Source organism: Neolamprologus multifasciatus, chromosome 15 (genome assembly GCF_963576455.1).
Source record: "Neolamprologus multifasciatus chromosome 15, fNeoMul1.2, whole genome shotgun sequence".
NCBI classification, from domain to species: Eukaryota; Metazoa; Chordata; class Actinopteri; order Cichliformes; family Cichlidae; genus Neolamprologus; species Neolamprologus multifasciatus.
Window position 1 is genome coordinate 25,542,869 of NC_140453.1, and position 19,169 is coordinate 25,562,037.

At 38.1% G+C, this 19,169-nt stretch overlaps 2 protein-coding genes across 2 annotated transcripts; both read left to right on the forward strand.

Annotated features, from left to right (window-relative positions):
* Window positions 1-356: 356 nt before the first annotated feature.
* LOC146502196 (ectonucleoside triphosphate diphosphohydrolase 2-like) lies at window positions 357-11,285 on the forward strand. The gene is made up of 9 exons (XM_085133702.1): window positions 357-717; window positions 3,242-3,359; window positions 4,818-4,968; window positions 7,057-7,216; window positions 7,495-7,722; window positions 8,507-8,776; window positions 10,081-10,200; window positions 10,285-10,419; window positions 10,533-11,285. Exons 1-9 carry the CDS (start codon window positions 604-606, stop codon window positions 10,749-10,751), a joined length of 1,515 nt encoding a protein of 504 aa, XP_084989828.1. The 5' UTR covers window positions 357-603; the 3' UTR covers window positions 10,752-11,285.
* Window positions 11,286-12,948: 1,663 nt separating this feature from the next.
* On the forward strand, window positions 12,949-17,302 carry LOC146502197 (14 kDa phosphohistidine phosphatase-like). The gene is made up of 3 exons (XM_085133707.1): window positions 12,949-13,348; window positions 16,702-16,829; window positions 16,957-17,302. The coding sequence occupies exons 1-3, from the start codon at window positions 13,183-13,185 to the stop codon at window positions 17,047-17,049; spliced, it is 387 nt and encodes a 128-aa protein (XP_084989833.1). The 5' UTR covers window positions 12,949-13,182; the 3' UTR covers window positions 17,050-17,302.
* Window positions 17,303-19,169: the final 1,867 nt, after the last annotated feature.

The window sequence follows — 19,169 nt, forward strand, 5'->3', positions numbered from 1 at the left end:
TCTTTTGTTGGTGGTGGTACAAAGCACTATTACCAAAACTATTACCAAAACATATTCATATTACAAATTTATGTTGATAAATCACAGAGAGGCAAAACTAAAAACAGACTGCAACTTAAGACAAAAGCAACATTTTTCAAATTTACATACATTTGGAAACTTCATAGGTTTGACACTGCAGCTTTATTATTATGATAAGAATAAAATGCCTTATTGAAAAAAAAACTCATAAATAACTTTTTTCAATAACTAACCTTTTCACATATTACGTAATATACTTCCTTATAAGCTTGCACTTGTAGCTGTTGCTCTCTTGGTGTGACGTATACGGGATTGCGTGTTCTCAATTAATCATCAGTAAATCATTGGAATGATTTACACATGGGCACACCGCCTGATCTGGAAACTAATCCAGCATGCACTGTTCGGATTGGGTAGCTAAAGACTCCTTTTCTCCTGGATGTCTCACTTCTGCAGTGTTTTTAACTACTCCTCCGGTTATCTGGCAGCCAGCCATTTCTCCCAGTTGGCTGCTATTACAGTAGGTAGGCGCTTGAGTGTCCTGCAGGCGCAGAGAGGAGTTGCGCTTCACGCTTTCGCTTCATGGCTCAGCGGTCTGCTCACCTTGTCCCCGTCGCGCTGCTGGTGTTTGGACTTGCCGGAATCCTGCTCCTTACTATTTCCACCGAGGATGTTCAGGAGGAACCTGAGCTCAGGGTAAGGTCGGATCGGTGCGTGTCAGTGTGTTGTGTGAAGGGTGTGAAACAGGTGGTACATAAAAATAAATAAAAATAAATTTAAAAAATTAAATAAAATTAAAAAGAAAAATGAATGTGGGACCAGGGGATTCGAGGACATTAGCCTTGATACCTGGATGTAAATATGGCCCCATATTTTGAATTTACATTTTATATTATGCTTAATTTTTATAGCCTAATAGGGCCGTGTCAGTTGCAAGTGGCTTGCTGCAGAGCCATTCAACACCAAATTCTGTTACTGCTGATCCCTCATTTTTGTGTCACCAGCTTAATATCCCATGGTTCCCTTTTATAATGTAGCTCCCCTTCCACCCAGCAATAACGTGGGAATCCAGTCTGAGAAAGCAAGCACAAAGGTTTTCTTCTATTTTTTTTTCCGAGGAGACAAATGCAAAAGTGTGTTGAAAGGACTGAACAGACAATTAGAGCGTCTCGTGTTTTGTTTGCCAAGTGTTGGGATTCCTCACAGCCGAGTGCACAGCAATGAAGAATTATTATTAGGGGTGATTAGGAACATGTCTGTATATTGTTGCCGTTCACCTGCAGCACTGATATGAGACGCGTGTGGTCCCTTCCCTTTGCATTGTCGGTCACATGGGTTTCCGCGTGGCCAGATTTCAGCACACTCTCCAGGTTCCTTTATTTTCAGAAGGCATTGAAGCTGTAATGATTTGATATTTACTGATCCACAGCAGCAAAACGCAGACCTGCAACTGAGCTCAGAATTGAAATCTGTCTGGCTGCATAAACGTTTCCTTTAAATGTCTATACTACAAAGCATTTTACAAACAGCTGTGAGCATATACTGTAGCATAAAGCATGATCATAAAATTATGATGAAGCACAGCTGAATCTGTGTTAATATTACAAGTTCAGGATAACTTGTGGCACCCACACTGTAAAGAAATTTCCAAATATAATTTGACTCCATTGTTTTGGCTTCTTAGAATTACAAATTATAGGCATGCTACTTGTTTTGGTTTGGTTTTTTCCCAGAATTTCATACTTAAGCCTCTTATTACTCCGTTTCCAAAAAGCTGGGATGCTGTTTGCTTGTCTTCAAATCACTCTAACCATATACTGAAATGTTATACCACGTATGCAGTTGTGAAACATAACCCATAAAGTAACCCATGATTGGTCTTGGTCTTGTGACATGCAGGCATATAAAATGATGTCTGAAGTTCTGTTTCTGCAGATACTAATTGTTTTTGTTTTTTTTTTTTGCCAGAGTTCTTACTCTACTTGTTTGTGCAAGTCAATTGTAACACAGCAGTTTATATGGCAGGCAGCACAACTGGAGTGTATGAAGTGCATTTAACTAAAAGTAAGGAAAAATGGTTAAAATGTATTTTAGTTGACTATAATGCTTTATGCTATTAAAGTCTTACTCCTCAATTTATGGATTTTACACTCAGGTCATTCCATTTGAAATCTGCTAATTTTTAAAACTTTTTCTGATCATCTCTGATTTACCTAAAAATACAAATCCAGGATAAAAACTGGCTGAAAAAAGTATTAAAAAAAAAAAAAGTAAGAATTTTACCTCATCTCGTTTTTTCTATGTGAAGGCCTGTTGTTGTTTGTTTGTTTTTTACTCTTGTTTTTGTGTTGAAGTATGCATCTCAAATTGTAGATCCTGATTCATTTTGAAGGCAACAAAACAGGTTTCAGTGTGAAATAAAACAACCTGAAAGTGGGGCTTTCACAGAAATTATTCTGTGTCCAAACTTTGGTTTGTTGGTCGGAGAGGGTCAAGCAGATGGTCCATGTTGATTTTTAGATGAAATGACTCATTCAAAATAATGATTTTCATTAGCCTTGAATTTGTTCATTTTTTCTCATAGAGCCAAAACTTTGTATTATTTAAGCAATATGGATTGATGTAGTATTTGCATTGCACAACTCCATTAAGAGGACTCCATAGACAAACACAAATTGATTTAAAATAAAAATGTATTATGGATACTGAGATATTTTATACATGTGCAGGAGGAGAGAGAGAGGATACATAAACGAGCTGCCAGGTAGGAAAACAGACGCAGAAATCGGAGGCAGTTCATGGATGAAGGACATGTAGAGAGTTAGTGTGACCAGGGAGGGTGCTACAGATGGGGTGAGATGGAGGCAGATGTGGCAACCCCCTAAAGGAAGCAGCTAAGAGAAGACGAAAACATTTTAGGACATTTTATAAAGATTTTATACTGCTGGATTATAGTAGAACTTCAATTGAATCACTGTTTTCAAATCAAACATGTGACCTTGTACAATATAAAATCCATAAGGCTCTTTTGATGATTGCCAGTTGTCCTCATTTCTAGCCAGATGGTGAAGGTTACATTACCACGATCCTTAAAGTCATTTTTGCTACTCTGCTATATTAAGTTGAGGTCTGCTTCAAAGCGGTTGCCACAAAAATCTTTGTAAAGGGTGGAAAAAATGTATTTTCACTGCTTTTTCTCCTCAATTTCCCTTTTCTGTAGTATGGGATTGTCCTGGATGCTGGATCCTCACACACATCTTTATACATATACAAGTGGCCAGCAAATAAGCAAAATGGCACAGCCGTGGTCACCCAGCATAGCAAATGTCACGCTGAGGGTAGGTATCATAAGTAGCACTTCCCACACCAAAAACATTGGTAGAGTTTTGCTTGAAAAACAAAGGGTGCTTAAAGCAACAATTATTTGCAGGAAATCGTGCAGACTTGTTTGACACATACGTTAATTTGAAGCTGGTGCAGTTCATTTAGACAAATGAAAAACTTGTCATATTTAAGTATATGCAAAAGTTGTATAGCATATGGACAATAGATGCTCAAAGTTTGAATGGTAATTGAAACATCAATGAAATTGAAGGCGTTTTTTTTTTTGGGAGGGTTCCCCTCAGGATATTGTTTTGTTTGTCCGCAGCTGTTTTTTACCACACAGCAGGAAATGGTCTGCTTAAGATTCATTCACGGTATTGGAAAGGTGTGGAAGCTGAGGGAATTTTCAGAAGGCCATGTATCCAGTATTTGTAGGCTGAATTTCGGCTAAGTAGTGTGTCTGCTAGTCGTTTTAAATCTTTAGCTATCTTAGCTCCTATATCATATTCCTCTTCCATCCATTCTCATTAGTTTTTATCACATTTCTCAGCCAGTCTTGTAAGTTTGTTTCAGGATCTTCCTGTGTGCGCTGTGTCAGTTAACAGTAGTCCTCCTAAATCTTGACAACCCAGCTATGGAGGATAAAAGATTGAGTGATCTAATGAGAAGTAGCCTTTATTGTGCTAACAAAGAAGACTAACCAGTTTCAACATAACTTTATTCATTCATTATAAATGAACTACTCTTATGTTAAACCTATTAGGTGTAGTTAATCACATTATTTCATAACAATATACATGCAGTACACCTTTCATCTAATGGAAGAGTACTCTGTAAAACTCATTACACCACATAGTAATTTATATACTTGGTTGATAATTGAGAAATAGTGGAAATCTTAATGATGAGTTGGTTGTGGGAAAGTCAGCATGGAGTTTTTTCTGAATGAGTTATTTTATTGCATCACTGCACTGATGTCAAAGCAAATGTTTGCCTAGCAACAGTCATGAGTCAGAGTTGAGCTTTGTGGTTTGCCACTCCTGCCCTGTAGAAAGCTTTTATTCCTGTGTTAACCAAACAACTTTTTTCCCCTTGTCATTCATGAGCACGGTGTTTATGCTGACATGTTTCAGAATAAAATGATCCTAAGATGTCTCGAGGAGGAAATATGCGTTCTTATTTAAATATAAAGTGTTTTTCCCAAATCATTTTTTTTTCTGAGTTAATGCAGATAACTTGCTTTACTTATTCTGTGACTTTAGATAACGTTAATATTTTAAAATTTTACACACAATTCAGTAGATTTTCATACAGCTGGCTGGGAAGCTGGGATAGTAGTTGGATTCTTTTGTATTGCAACACCACAAGGATATGGGTCACAATTGCTAACATTGATTTTTGTGAATATTACACCAAGTTGATTACGTTATCAAATAGATTTTGTTTGTTCGACATGTTCATCATTCGCTCAGGTGAAGGAATTGCAAGTTATGCAGGTCAAAGGGGAGCAGCAGGGCAAAGCTTAGAAGCATGTCTGGATCACGCAGTGAAGAGCATCCCAAAAGACAAGCACCAGCTCACACCTGTGTACCTGGGAGCCACAGCCGGCATGAGGCTTCTGCAGTAAGTCGTGTCTGTTTTGTTTCCATGTGTTTTAGTTATGTATCACCTTAATTTTGATCCTGTTCCAAGTAAATCTTGTAATAATGCTAAAATGGCAATCCATACTGGCCTTTTTAACCGGCTTACACATTCATTAAACAAGATGAATGATGTGTTGGGAATATAATTATTTCTGTGCCAAATATAGCAAGTTTCTACAGTGCAGAAGAAATCAGAGAAAAGTGAAAAAAGCCAAATGTTGTTTAAGAGTTTTCAGAGTAGCTGTTGCACTGTTTGTTGTAATGACTCCACTGGACAAACTTAACCAGCTTCATGATATTGCCACCTACAATGTGTAATTGTTGTCAGTTGTGTTGGCATGCAGTGAATAGCCCTGTTTGACTCCTGGATAATAGACTGAGGTCCTTCTGCTTCAGAAAATGAGAGGTATCCACACAAAATGGTCTCCCCTAGATTCAGTTTCTCTCTTGCAAATTTCCTACCATCATAATGTGTTTTCTGTAAAAGAGCTGCTTAAATGTAATCCTTCATTTAAGACCATTTTAGCCAGATTATTTTAGCGGCAACCCTTGTTGCATTGAATGGTCTGAGGATGAAAAAATATAAACACAAGGAATAAGCAGTGATTGCAAATTTCATAGGGCTGAAGTCACATGTTTCAGGATAATTTGGCTGTATTGTGTTATTTTAGAATAAGGAAATTACCTTCAAAGTGTTTGTAGCCACCTGCAAGCACCTGAGCCTCTCCTCCCTCTGCATTTCTTATTGGAAAGACAAACACATCTGAGGGTCTCTCAAAACCTGTAGATCCCCTCAATATCCACACACTGAAGTTTACAGAGAATTGACTGGACGGTGCAAAGTTGTTTTATGTGTTTATCTCTAGTATGCTGAGCAGGATATGTTTTATATTTGTACCAGTTCTACTTTGCCTGGTGGAGGGCATGCAGCAATGGGGTCAAACCAAAGTCTATAAAGTTAAAAGCATTGATTGGGGATGGTGACGGGGCATTCAGACATGTAGATAAGATTGAAGGCATGAGTGTTGAAAATGCAAAGCATTATCGAGAAGAGTTTAAATGTATTCAAATATTTGGTTTAGTGGCTTAACGTTGCCTGCAGACAGGAAACCATCTTTTTATTTTCAGTTTAGCCAGCAAAACTGCCTGATTGGGTTTAGGCAGCTATCAAGTATGGATTTAAACATCTTGTCTGGAAGAAGGCATCCTTTCCTTGTATGTGTACCATAACTCAATCAAATATGCAGCGGAAAACAGCTGGACAGTCACTCAGTCTAACTTGCATGCGTGCGTAAATCATTTGATTCTTGCAAATGTGTTTTAAAAGCTGTTTTGTCACAAATGCATTTCCATACACAAATACACCACCTCATTTTATAGTTTGAGCTGTTTTGTTTGCGGGTTTTACTGACGAGTATCAGCATGAATGTTTACTGAAATGTTTTTCATGTAGCATTGACGCTAAACTTTAATGTGACACACAATCTTGACTTCAGCTTATTCTAAAGTCTATTTTTAAAAATCATAATAATAATAATCCTTTAATTTAAGTTTACTGGGAGATCTAAAGACCTCATAAGGATGACTTATAGCTTGGAAAATATCTGGAATGTTAGTTTTGACTTTAATCTGTCCTTTAGTTCCTGTCTGCATATTTGTCTCATGCAGAGGTAATGAACAGATTAAAAATAAATAAATTAAAAATCATAACGTTCTATAGTACTTATAGTAACTTTGTTATTTAATTTCTTCTTTGCCTTTTCTGTTATGAAGCAATTAAGTAAATGTAAATCTTTGGTGGGCGTTTCTGCTCCCCTGGCCTTATGTTTGACACCCCTGATTTGCAGTTTTAAAACTTATGCCTGAAGCTTACAGTAGAAGGCATAAAAATAACACTTTACTTTTTTATATATATATATATATATAATGAAGTTTTAAAAAAAAAAAAAAAAAAAAAAAAAAGATCATTATCCTCATGACCATCATTCTTCCTAATGATTTGGTGAAAGTCTTATCACTAAAAATCTTGATTATATTTGTTTTGTTTTTGTTTTTTTCCCTTGTTCAGTTTATCTAGTCCAGAGCTGTCCACTCAGATTCTGAAGGAAGTGGGACAAAAAATCCAGTCCTACCCTTTCGACTACCGGGGAGCAGCCATACTGAGTGGCAAAGAAGAGGGGGCATATGGATGGGTCACAGTTAACTATCTCTCAGAGAACTTTATTAAGGTATCCAAGTGTGTAAATGTGAAAATCAGAAGCTTTTAAAATGGTTTTAATCAGTAGGAATCTGCAATATTATTTATGAGGAGACTAGAAGTCAGTTATTGCTGTCACTGTGAAACTTTACCAGCAAATTGATAACATTATGAGAGCGTTTGTATTGCAAGTTTTCTGAAAATGGCTTTATATATTCAGTAAGGCATTAGTTTAATTTGTAAATACTTTTCCAAAACAGAGATGCAAACATTGGATGAAGCCAGGTTTTTGTGACTATTCCTTTGCAGTATGGCTTTGGGGGGCACTGGTTCAGCCCCAGCAGACCGACAGTGGGAGCTCTCGATCTGGGCGGCGCATCCACGCAGATAACATTTGCTACTGAGGAAAAAATCGAGAACAAAGACGATCTGATGAAGCTGCGCCTTTATGGTCATGAGTATACTCTGTACACACACAGCTTCCTGTGCTATGGGAAGGACCAGTTCCTCATGACACTGCTGGCTCATATAATGAAGGTAGTGTAACGTCACTCTCTTAAATCACAAGAAAAGCTCAAAAGAAAAATCCTGTCCACAAAATGACTGTTTTTCAGGATTTTACATCAATCACTTTTATACATGAACTAATCCATTTATCCAAAACAATCCTAACCAGTCACTAGGCCTAACCAAATCTTAGATCTTGCCACAACAAACACAGAATGACTACAGGGAGCAAAGAATAGAGCTGAGATGTTGCTGCTACCAGAACCAGACTTTCTAAGCAGCACCAGGAATGTTGCAGAGGAGCCAATCAGCAAAATGCTGAGATTTAGAGAATGTCACTTAGTTATTCTTCTAACCACAGTAAAAAAACAAACAAAAAAAACCCCACTTGGGTCATAACGCGAACACAGACTGCAAAATACACACAGAAATGAAGAAGAAGGGAACAGGCCCAATGCTTTCTGAAACTCCTTTTCTGAAATCGCCACTTCAGGTTCTCCCTGGCTTCAGTCTAAAATGATGCATAGTATTAGACTATAGCTATGTATAGAATAGTGTATATATAGAAATGTTCACTCCTATAATAGAATAACTTAAGTGTAGGTATCTGGCTTTAAAACTGGCACACATTAAAATGAGTTACTAGGAACTCAATTCAGTAAATGTCCGCTGCAAGTTAAGGTAGAAACATGCAGCTATGTAGAGAGGAACATATCTAACTATACTGATGTATTTTTAAGGTCAGCCTCTCCAATAAAACCACCAGTATAATGTATATAAGATCATTGTACTCAAAATGTTTTCTCTTTCTCAGTCTCAGGGTTACCCTCAGTCTGTCACTCACCCCTGCTATCCTGCAGACCACAGCAGGACGGTGAAGCTCAGCAGTATACTCGACTCTCCATGTACAGTAAAGTACAAACCCAGCTCCTACGACCCTCATGCTTCTGTGACAGTACATGGCAGCGGACACTATGAATACTGTCTGGGTAACGTGTCTGAAGTCTTCTCCTTCAACAGCTGTCCCTTCTCCCAGTGCTCATTTGACAAAGTCTTCCAACCAAATGTCACCGGAGGTTTCATGGTAAGAGAAGCAGAGCAAATGCTTTCTTAAACTTAAAGCTCAGCCTGTATGTCAAAGGTGCCGCCACAACCCCAGATTTCTTTTCACAAAACTTTAATGTTTTAAAACTGCTATACTGTTTATGAAAGTAACATCATTGCAGACCACACTATACATTCAAGATTGTTCCTGTCCATGCTGTCATAAGCACAGGTCTGTTTATCAAGGGTAGTTGAATATTAACATTTGCTTTCCTCCTGAACAGTGACACCTTTTCTCAGGTGTAGTTTGGTAATCAAATTACACCTGCCCTACATGCCAAGTCATTCTAACCTCGAACATCACCAGATGTTTTGAGTCTCATCCTCTCTCACATCAAGCAAACATGTCAACAGAGGATGCAGTCATTATAGCTCTCCACAACTAAATCTGGAAAACTCCAGTGTAAGAATACTGCCTGTAGGTTTTGTGAGTAACAGATCCCAGAATATCAGGGTGGGAGATTGCTCTTATCCTGAACACTGGCACATCACAGAGGTGTGTTGTCAAATTTATGGTCTGTAATCTCAGACTGGTGTTATCGCTATCACCTGGACTGAAACGCTGCAAAAACCAAGGAAACCATAGTGGACTATCTCCAGCAGACCAGCTTCTACCAGTGAGCCGTCATGTCTTGTTTCAAAACAAAAAATATTATATTTATGTTGGTCTATTCTTTTTTTTTTTTTTTTTTTTTTTTGCTTCAAACCTAGAGCTGCTAAACAATGTTTTATTATTTTGTGAACAATCATGTTAGAGATGTCTTCTAAAATGATTCCTATGTGACCTCCTCACAAATCTTACACATTTTGAAGGGTTTTGATCTTTGGAAAGAGACATTGCTGCTGAGTTTTTCAAAGGCATCATTTGTGTTTGGCTTTTGCCTTTTAGATACCCCATAGTTCTATTATATTCAAGAGAAGGCATATCGCACCAACGTGATCTTGAGTGGAAAGCATTTATATTCTATCCAGGGTGAGCTACCATTTAACTGTACTGATGTTAAGTGGTAAGTGCATATAAATCAAAACATAACTTGAAGTTCCATCCACACAGGATGACCCTGATGGTTGGCCACTAGTATTAATTCCAGGCTCCGGTTGCCTGGGTAACCCTCTAATGCGTTTCCTACGGTGTCAGAGGTCAACTCTGCAGTTGCTTGACGTTGCTGAATATGATTAACTTTACACAGTTGCCTTTCAACATGGCTAACTTTTATTTGATCGTTGTGCTGTAGCTGTATCACTTTTTACATGTTTTTTTTCTTTTCCCTTTTCTGTTTTCAGGCTTTCTCTGCTTTCTTCTATGTTCACTCATTCCTTCAGCAAGTCACTGGCATAACTGCTAGCTCTCCTTCAGAACTACAGGATGCGACCAAAAAAGTGTGCAGCATGAGTTTCACCCAAGTAATCACCTTTTCTATTCATGCTTTACTTATCCAGGACATCTGTTTCTGGCAGCATGTGAAAATACTTATTGTATTTTTCCAGATGATGCTTCTCGCTCCAGAGCAAAAGTCCCGTTTGCATTACTACTGTGCTGCCTCTGTGTTTCTCAATACTCTCATGTTGAGAGGATATGGCTTCAATGACACAACATTCCCACACATTTCTTTTCAGAAGAAGGTGATTATTATCTCTTTACAGTTAAAAACAAAACAAAACATGTCAATGCTCCATTGCAATTGGATGGGAGTTGATCCAAATATATTCACATCATTATGTTGCTGACCCTGCAGGTTGCTGACACCATGGTGGGTTGGGCTCTGGGCTACATGCTGAGTTTAAGCAATTTGTTGCCAGCAGAGCAACTGGAGCTGAGAAAGGCCCTGACCCCAGGAGTGTGGGGATCCCTCATCTTTCTTTTTGTCATGCTCCTTGCCGCAGTGCTTTCCTTCTGCTTATTTAGAGTTTATAATGGACAGAATAAGAAAAGAGGCAGTGAAAGCACAATTTAGCTAAGAAATTATGTCAGTTTTTTATTTTGCTCTGAACACTGACCTGACAAGGAAGATTTGGAGCAAAATTTGAGTTTTAATTTAAGCATATTCTCTATTATATAATACCATAGTTTGCTTTTGAAAAAATAATTTTTACACTAATTGACTTATTTTTAACTAGTGCTAAATGTAAACTGTGGTTTGTTAATTGACTGCAAAAATTTAACACGACATATACAAAATGTTTTGACTTTAACATGTTTATACAGTTTGCTGCTTTAACCTATAATTGAGTGGTATGTATAAAATGAGTGAAACCATTGCATCAACTTGCTGTGAATGTAAACTACTTTAAAGCTGACAGTGAGTACTCTCACTTTAGTTTGAAAAACAATGCCAGCGTGGAAGTGCCTTAAAAGTGCATCTTTTTTAATGGCCAGCAGGTGGCAACTCGCCTACTGGAAAATGTCCCTCGGCTTCCTTTACTCTGACCTCAGCGAACCCCGTTTTTGATGCAAGTTTCAAGTCATGCGGAATAAAATATTAAATGCATTTTGTGAATATCTGCTGCTATTTGACTCAAAGGCATTTGACCACAGATATTATCCAATGACCTGCTGTAGTTGGGCAGCAGTTGTCCACAGGAATAAGTAGTAGGATTTAAGAGTGTAATAACGGACTGAAACAGAAGATGGAATTCATAGCGCGGCCCAGCTCAGTTTCCAACAATGGCGGCAACTAGTTAGTTTTAATATTACTCTTATTATTCTTTCTGGGTCACAAAATAAACGTTTAACATATTTTAAGGCGAGAATGTAGCTGTGTAAACCTCAAATATCTGCTCAGTTTATCAAGACGCCACATATTTTCAAAAGCGCTCTGACGTTTTCAGAGACGTCTGTTACCACTAGCTCGATAGCTAGCCGGGGGCCAAAGCTCACTAGAGCCGTGAGAACACCGGACTCCCGGCGAATCGTTTTCAAACCCACCACCGTCTTTTGCTACTCAGGTTAAACATGATATATAAGTCACTTAGATAACTTAAAAAAAAAAAAAAAAAAAAAAAGCCAAACAATAACATTTTTAAGTATTTTATTTGCTCCTGAGTAAATGTTTTGGCTGAGATTAAAGTTATAGTTTTTACACAGCTGAATAAACGTCAAGCAGGCAACTGATTATCAGAAGTGTGAGATGCTTGAGAATATACTCCGGTGTCCTGTTATATTTTAGATAGCAAGGAGTTTATTAAACTTCACCGAAACTATCATCTTGTCTTTATTTTTAGTTAGAACATACCTTAAACACTTAAAGCTGTAAGCTAATGATAGTTATATAAGAGCAGATGCTGCTGGTGCAGTAAGCTGTACGTTTTACGTCCAATGGATGCATGATCTGATTAGTCGACTAATCGCAAAAATAATCGTTTGTGGCAGCCCTACTTGGCACCAACATGAACAGCAAGATTGCAACGATGAAAACATAACAGGACTTGTATACAGGCTCAAATAGATTCATACGCTCAGATCTTTTAACAAGTGCTGCTGTAGATTTCACAGTGCCAGTTGGCTTGACCAGGCCACAACCTGTTAAGAAAATCGACCAATCGCAATATAAGCTCAACCAATTCTTGTTTTTTAAAGTCCTTAAGGATATAAGCTTTGCAATCATTGCGCCCTGGAAAAAAGCAGTGTAAAGAACTCTAGGGTCACCAAATCACATGACATTCATGCTCATGAGTGTATGTAAACATTTGACCACAAATATATATTGATATTTGATATACAATTTGTTTATAACTATAATTATGAAATAATTACTTTTATCATTATCTTTCACATGATATGTTTTCTACCCCAAATTTAAACCCTCTGCATTTTTGTATGTTTTTTGTTCTGATCAATGACTATAGAAACAAAGTCATTGTGCTTTAAAATATTCATTTGGACTGCAGATACCAAAATGCATTTCTGTTTTCCGGTATGTTTGAACTGCCTTCAGAATAAAATTAAGTTTTAAAACATTTCTAATAAGGAATTTTCACTGTTTCTTCCATAGCTTTTCCATGAATAGCAACAATTAAAAATAAAAGATTACACATAAGACGTATGGATATCTGTATGTTTACTATTATTATTATTATTATTATTATTATTATTATTATTAATGGTGGTAATAGTAAGTCGTAGTATTATTATTGTGAAGGGTCATACCGGAAGTTAACTTGATTTTGCCGGCTAGCTGTATTATGGCGGTGCTAGGAGGAAACTAGATGATGTCTTTTATTTTGCAATGATTTATAGTTTTTGCATTCCCGTCCAGATTACAATATAGAGATATAAACGTGTTACTTCCGTATTAGTTTCTACGCATAGACACGAAGCTTGTTTGGAAAATCCGAGCGTTTCGCTTGCTGCTTGCTTTGCTAGTGTGGTCCTTGAGAAGTTTAGACATGTGCACACAGACGAAGGCGGCTGCTCTCATGGCCAACATACCGCAGGCAGACATCGACCCTTCCGGAGTATTTAAGTACGTCTTGATCCGTGTTCATAGCCGAGAGGAGGGGGATGACTCGGAAGTGGATATAGTCCGAGGATACGGCTGGGCTGAGTACCACGGTGAGTAAGGACAACGCTCAGAGGGCTATGTTTTAAGCGTAAAATACACCTCCATCTGCACCTGAACGCACCAGAGATGTACCCCCGAGGTCAAACAAACAAACAGATGACCCAGCTTTGCTTCTGTCCTAATACTGACTCATCTCGAGGATCTGTCTCCCACCTCCGTGTTGTTCTTGATGGTTCTCCTACCCTCGCCATACCTACAGACTGTATATAAAAGATGGACATAACAGTTGTCCTCCCAGTGGCTGTTTTGTTGTGGCTATAGTCAGAATTCATCCAAGGCTTTAACAACCTGTCATTAAAAACATGGCCGCAGGTCATTGCACAACATGGATAGCATGCTGTTAATTAACATACGCTTGATCAGCATCACTTGTGAGATATATTGTTTGTTTTTAATGATGATTGGACAGTGCATTGCTCTGAATTGTATGGACAGCATTATTCCCTGGTCCTTTCATGAAGGACAGTGACCAGTGTATCTCCTGCTAAATGAGATGATAAAGGGAGGGGACCATGTTGCAAATAATAATATTACTTATACCCCAGCGTAATTAACCCCATAGAGTTGGGACTGCAAAAGAGAGAACCCAAATAAGTTCATATAAACACAGTTATGCTGTTGTCACAAGACACTCTAACAATTGTGCCCATTGATGATGAGGTCAGAGATTGGTCTTCAGTAAAAGATTTTCATCTCATTTCTCAAGTGGTGCATTAAAAAATTTATTATTTTGAGTTTCATAATAGTTTGAATCTGCCTCCCCATAGTTTCCTGTTCTACCTCCGCATATAACCAACATTAGAATGTGTCTAGGTGTCCACAGGTGTGCGCACATGATTTCTTCCCTGAACTTATGTTCACTTTGAAATCTGTGTGTGTGTGTGTGTGTGTGTGTGTGTGTGAGAGAGAGAGAGAGAGAGAGAGAGAGAGAGAGAGAATGAAGCAATGACTCTGATCCATCATAAGGAAAGATAAGTTTTTGTCAGTGCAAAACAGGGTATAGTAAATGCAAGCGAGATATTTTAAAAGGGAAAAAACAGACAAACTGGACCATACACCAGAGCTATAGGTGTACGGTAAATAAGTAAAGCAGCCAATCATCTCCCTTCATCTCACCCTATCCCCAGCATCCTCCTCTGTCCCATCAACCCTCTGCGTGTCGATGGGAAGCGAAGGGAGTTCGCTGTTATCGCCCCGGCTAGCTTTCGAGCTGGTGGGTAACAGACGTCTCTAAAAACGTCGGAGCACTTTTGCAAATATGTGGTGTCTTGATAAATCGAGCAGATATTTGAAGTTTACACAGCTACATTCTCGCCTGAAAATATCTTAAAAGTTTATTTTGTCACCCAGAAAGAGTAATAAGAGTAATATTAAAACTAAAAGGAGGACGCAAATGCGGCCTCAGGAGGATGCAGCCCATGAATTTGGACACCACCTATATCCCTGTCCCATCCTGATCACGCCAAAAAAAACTTAACATCTTCAATTTTGCTTTTTTTAAAGTTTTGTTTTTGTTGGTTTTTTTTTAAAGTTTTGTTTTTCTTTTTTTTTTTGCTACTTCACTCAATCCTATCAATTAATCAATTTATTTATAAGCACATTTAAAAACAACACAGGTTGACCAAAGTGCTGTACGTAGTAAAAAAAAAAGTAAAAAGCATCACTCTGTATTCCACCTTCTTCTTAATGTCTACCACAGCCATTCCAGTCCTTTTTGCATATCCACCACCATCTATCGTTCAACATTTCTCTCCTTAACACCTTATCGCCTCTGTTCCTGCATGTCCACTGAAGCCTACTTTAATATCCACTCACCCCCTCCTTCAGAATCACGCCTTCATTTTCCAGCTTCAAACTCATAATCCTGTCTGACAGTCTTCACCTCCACAACACTCTTTATATACTCTTGTCAAGATTACCTCTACTCTATTTTACTTCATATCTACACCATAGTAGAACTATTTGGATCCACCTCCAATGCTTCTGGCCTCGCTTCCTTTCCAGCTGTTTTTCTGCACACACAATATATCTACTAATCTTCCCCCATTCATACCACAAAATGCTCTCTGTTTGCCAGACAGTTTCTACACTTAAAGTCCCTGCTCTCTCCTTCACACTCCTAATTTTCTTTTAGTCTCGCTGCCTCCTACGATGCCTTCTCCCTTTCCTTTTCCTTTGTCTTTGGCCAACACAAGGCAAAGTTTCAGCACAGTTTCTAAGGTCAGCCTGTTGGCCAGCAGCACCATTTTTACTTCTTTTTTTTGTCAGGGTAATATCTTATCTACTACTACTCTAAATTGCTATTCTAATATAAATATGTATAATTTACATGGATTTCTTTCTATTCAATAAAATTCATATAAATATTAAATGGACAAAGTAAAATGTATAGACTTTGTTTGTTCCTATTACCCAGTTATTAGTAAGTACATTAAGCAAACATTACTAAGAAATGAACAAAGAATTTCTGTGTGGCTCAAGCACACGGACACAATATGCTCAAATATCCCTCATGCCAGAGATAAAGTACGGCTTAGAGAATTCACATTTCCCCAACCAGTCTAAAGATCTGTAGACTTTATGTATGGCTCTGCCCCTATCCCCTACCCAACCTCCACCTTTCCTCCGCTTTGTCTCTTTTATATTGTGGAGGAGGAATTATCACCACCTCCAGCCTGTCGTTGATAGCTCTGTGCAGACCATACATTAAGGCCTCACCATGCCTGCGCTTTCTCCTCAGGCTCCACAGCTTTTCACTTTTTCACAGTTTTTACCTTTTCTCCTCCCTATGAGCTGCTTGACGAGCTTGTTGTGCTCCTTGGTTCTATAGGGGAAGCAAAGACACTGTTTTACATCTAATGTATATTTTACATTTCTGTGCACTCATTGACCGACTGCCTCATTTTGGTTTTGGAATTTTGTAATGAAGGGATGTTTATCTAATCCGTTGGTGCTTATTATGTAGTATTAGTACACAATATGGAGCGGCACAAAATATTATAAACACTGTATAATAACAGGCAGCCTTCAGAATAACTGCAGACTTTATGAATGCAATAATGGTGGCTTTGCATTTAGTAATGACAGGTCTGTGCTGCTCTCTGCTGGACAACACTGAATGCACAGTACATGCAATTTTATTTAACAGCTGACCAACCTCATGAAACTCAATGAACACTGTATGGACACATCCACATACCAAGCAGGCATTTGAAATTATAAATAAAACTCCAGTTACAAACTCCAAGTCACCAAGCTATATTTTCTAAGGCAATAATTCATACTTTGATGTAGAAAATATTCCAAAAACTTTGTTTCTGAGTTGTATCCATCCTTTTCCCAGCTGACATCTATGAGAAGGTAGCAGAGGAGCTGGAAAGGGACGGGCACTTGGACTGTGAGTGTATAGGAGGAGGGAGAATCAAACATGACCTCCAGGCCAAGAAGATCCATGTCTATGGATACTCCATGGTGGGTGATTCTGATCTGTAAATACCGAGAAAGTATGAATACAATGATGGGGTTTTTTTTCAGTGGTTTAAATCAAATGTTATTTCATCTTTCTGATGAAACACTGATGTGTCTTTTTTGATCACAGGGATTCGGAAGAGCAAACCATGCAGTGACCACTGAGAAACTCAAGGTTCGGTATCCAGACTATGAGGTGACCTGGGATAATGAAGGCTACTGAAATGAACTTTAAATAGCTTCTACTTGATTCCCTGTAACCCTGGACTGATGTATTTTTTTTTGTAACCGTTCGTTATCTGGCTAAACACATTTAGGATTTTTCTTTTTATTAATACAACAGCTTTAAGTTTTCACCTTCCTTCCTTGTGTAAAACATAACAGCTTTTCATAGTGTAGCTAATAATTTAATGAATGTAATTTGTCATGTGGAAGCATTTTAAATAAATGACTGCCTGCGCTGGCTTTGCAGATTACCGCCCTCTCCTTCACTGACTCGTTTTAGAGTCATGATCCCTCATAAATTTCTTTGGAAATTAAAGTTACAAAGCAAACCTTACAAGTTTTGATGTGAGGTTTTATTGTGAAATGTGTGCTTATATTATGTGCCTCTTTCCTGCAGAGCAGAAAAATGACAACACCCCATCTCTTTGCTTATCTTACTTTTTACAGCAGCTATGGTCCAGATTCCAGCGTGCTGTAAACTGTTGATTAAAATGGCCACAGTTGCTAGATAAAAGTAAATGAACTTGATGTTCCTGATTACTACCATTGTGCTGAAGTATTCTGAAAGGATTCTGACATTCTGGTTGATATAGGATCAATTTTGGATTGATTTCTGACAGGTTTACAAAATGACTTGCATTTTTTTAAGCAATATAACTAAAAATAAGTGACTGAGATCATAAGTTCATCAGGAGAATATTCACTGAGGTCAGGTCAGATTTAACAAGCCAATTTTCCCATAGACTTCCATAAGTCTAGAAGTGTTTGCAACCAAGGCTATTGCCAATCTGTTGGCTTTTTAATTATCAGATATATGCTAATTAGTGCTTGTAGAGACTAATAAAATACTAGAATTTCACTCAACAAAACTGAAGAACAAACGTCTTGGATAAGTTGTATCACACAGAAAGACACATTATTAGTCAGATTATTCCATTAAAATGCTTCAAAATGGGCCAACACCACAAACACAATGGAGATGAGCTCAGTGACTCAGTAGGGGGTTTAGGCAGTTGGCGGTTCTCAATCAACTGCAAATTTCTCTAAATCCATGACCTAACAGAATTGAGGGTTTGTTTTTGTTTTTTTTAAATTAAGCATGTCATACTTTATGGCTTTATGGGGGAAAACTGTTTACAAAATGAACACTGAATAAGACTTAAACTTGTGACTGAGGCCATAAACTTATCAGGAATATGTTTACTGCGTTCATAAAGCAGGTGAAGTAAAGCAAGGTTGCCCCTGCTGCCATAACAAACAATACTGCTGTTCCACACTGGCTTCCATTTTCAGATTTGGAAACTATGTATAACTTTTCTATACAGCATATGATCCACAGCATATTTATGCCAGGACAGAAACCTGACAACACATTTTTTTTCTCTACATATGTTCAAAAAGTACCTGAAACACAATTCACAATGTATAACGTGCTGGAAAATACATATTAATAATCAGTAAAGATAACTGTGGATAAAAATGCATACAAATATTTAATTTAAAATACAGACAGTCATGTAAAAAAAGAAAAGAAAAAGACAGTTTTCGCAGGGCTCTAATGCAGTTCTGTGAAGGACTAAGTATCCTTATGGCTTCCATGGTAAGTAGCAGCTAGGTGCTCCTAATCTGATGCAATTGATTAATTGATCATCACTAAGTGTGAGCATCTCTTCCAAGAAGATTTAGCATTTTCCCGGGCGGAGCTTTCAAGTGTTAACACAGCGCCACATTCTTCCCAAGAGTGGGCACCTCAGTCATTCGCTCAGAGAAATATAAAACAAACACAACAGCTGCAACTTAGACCAAGGGTGGCGAACTCCAGGCCTTGAGGGCTGGTGTCCTGCAGGTTTTAGATAACACCCTGGGTCAACACACCTGAATCAAATGATAAGTTTATTACCAGGCCTCTGGAGAACTTCAAGACATGTTGCTGAGGTAATTTCGCCATTTGAATCAGCTGTGTTGGATGAAGGACACATCTAAAACCTGCAGGACACCGGCCCTCAAGGCCTGGAGTTCGACACCCCTGACTTAGACTTTATAGACCTCAGTTAACATGTTAAATGTAACAACTGTAAAAAGAACGTGTATGGTTTCTTTGGAAGGATAGCCCGGCGT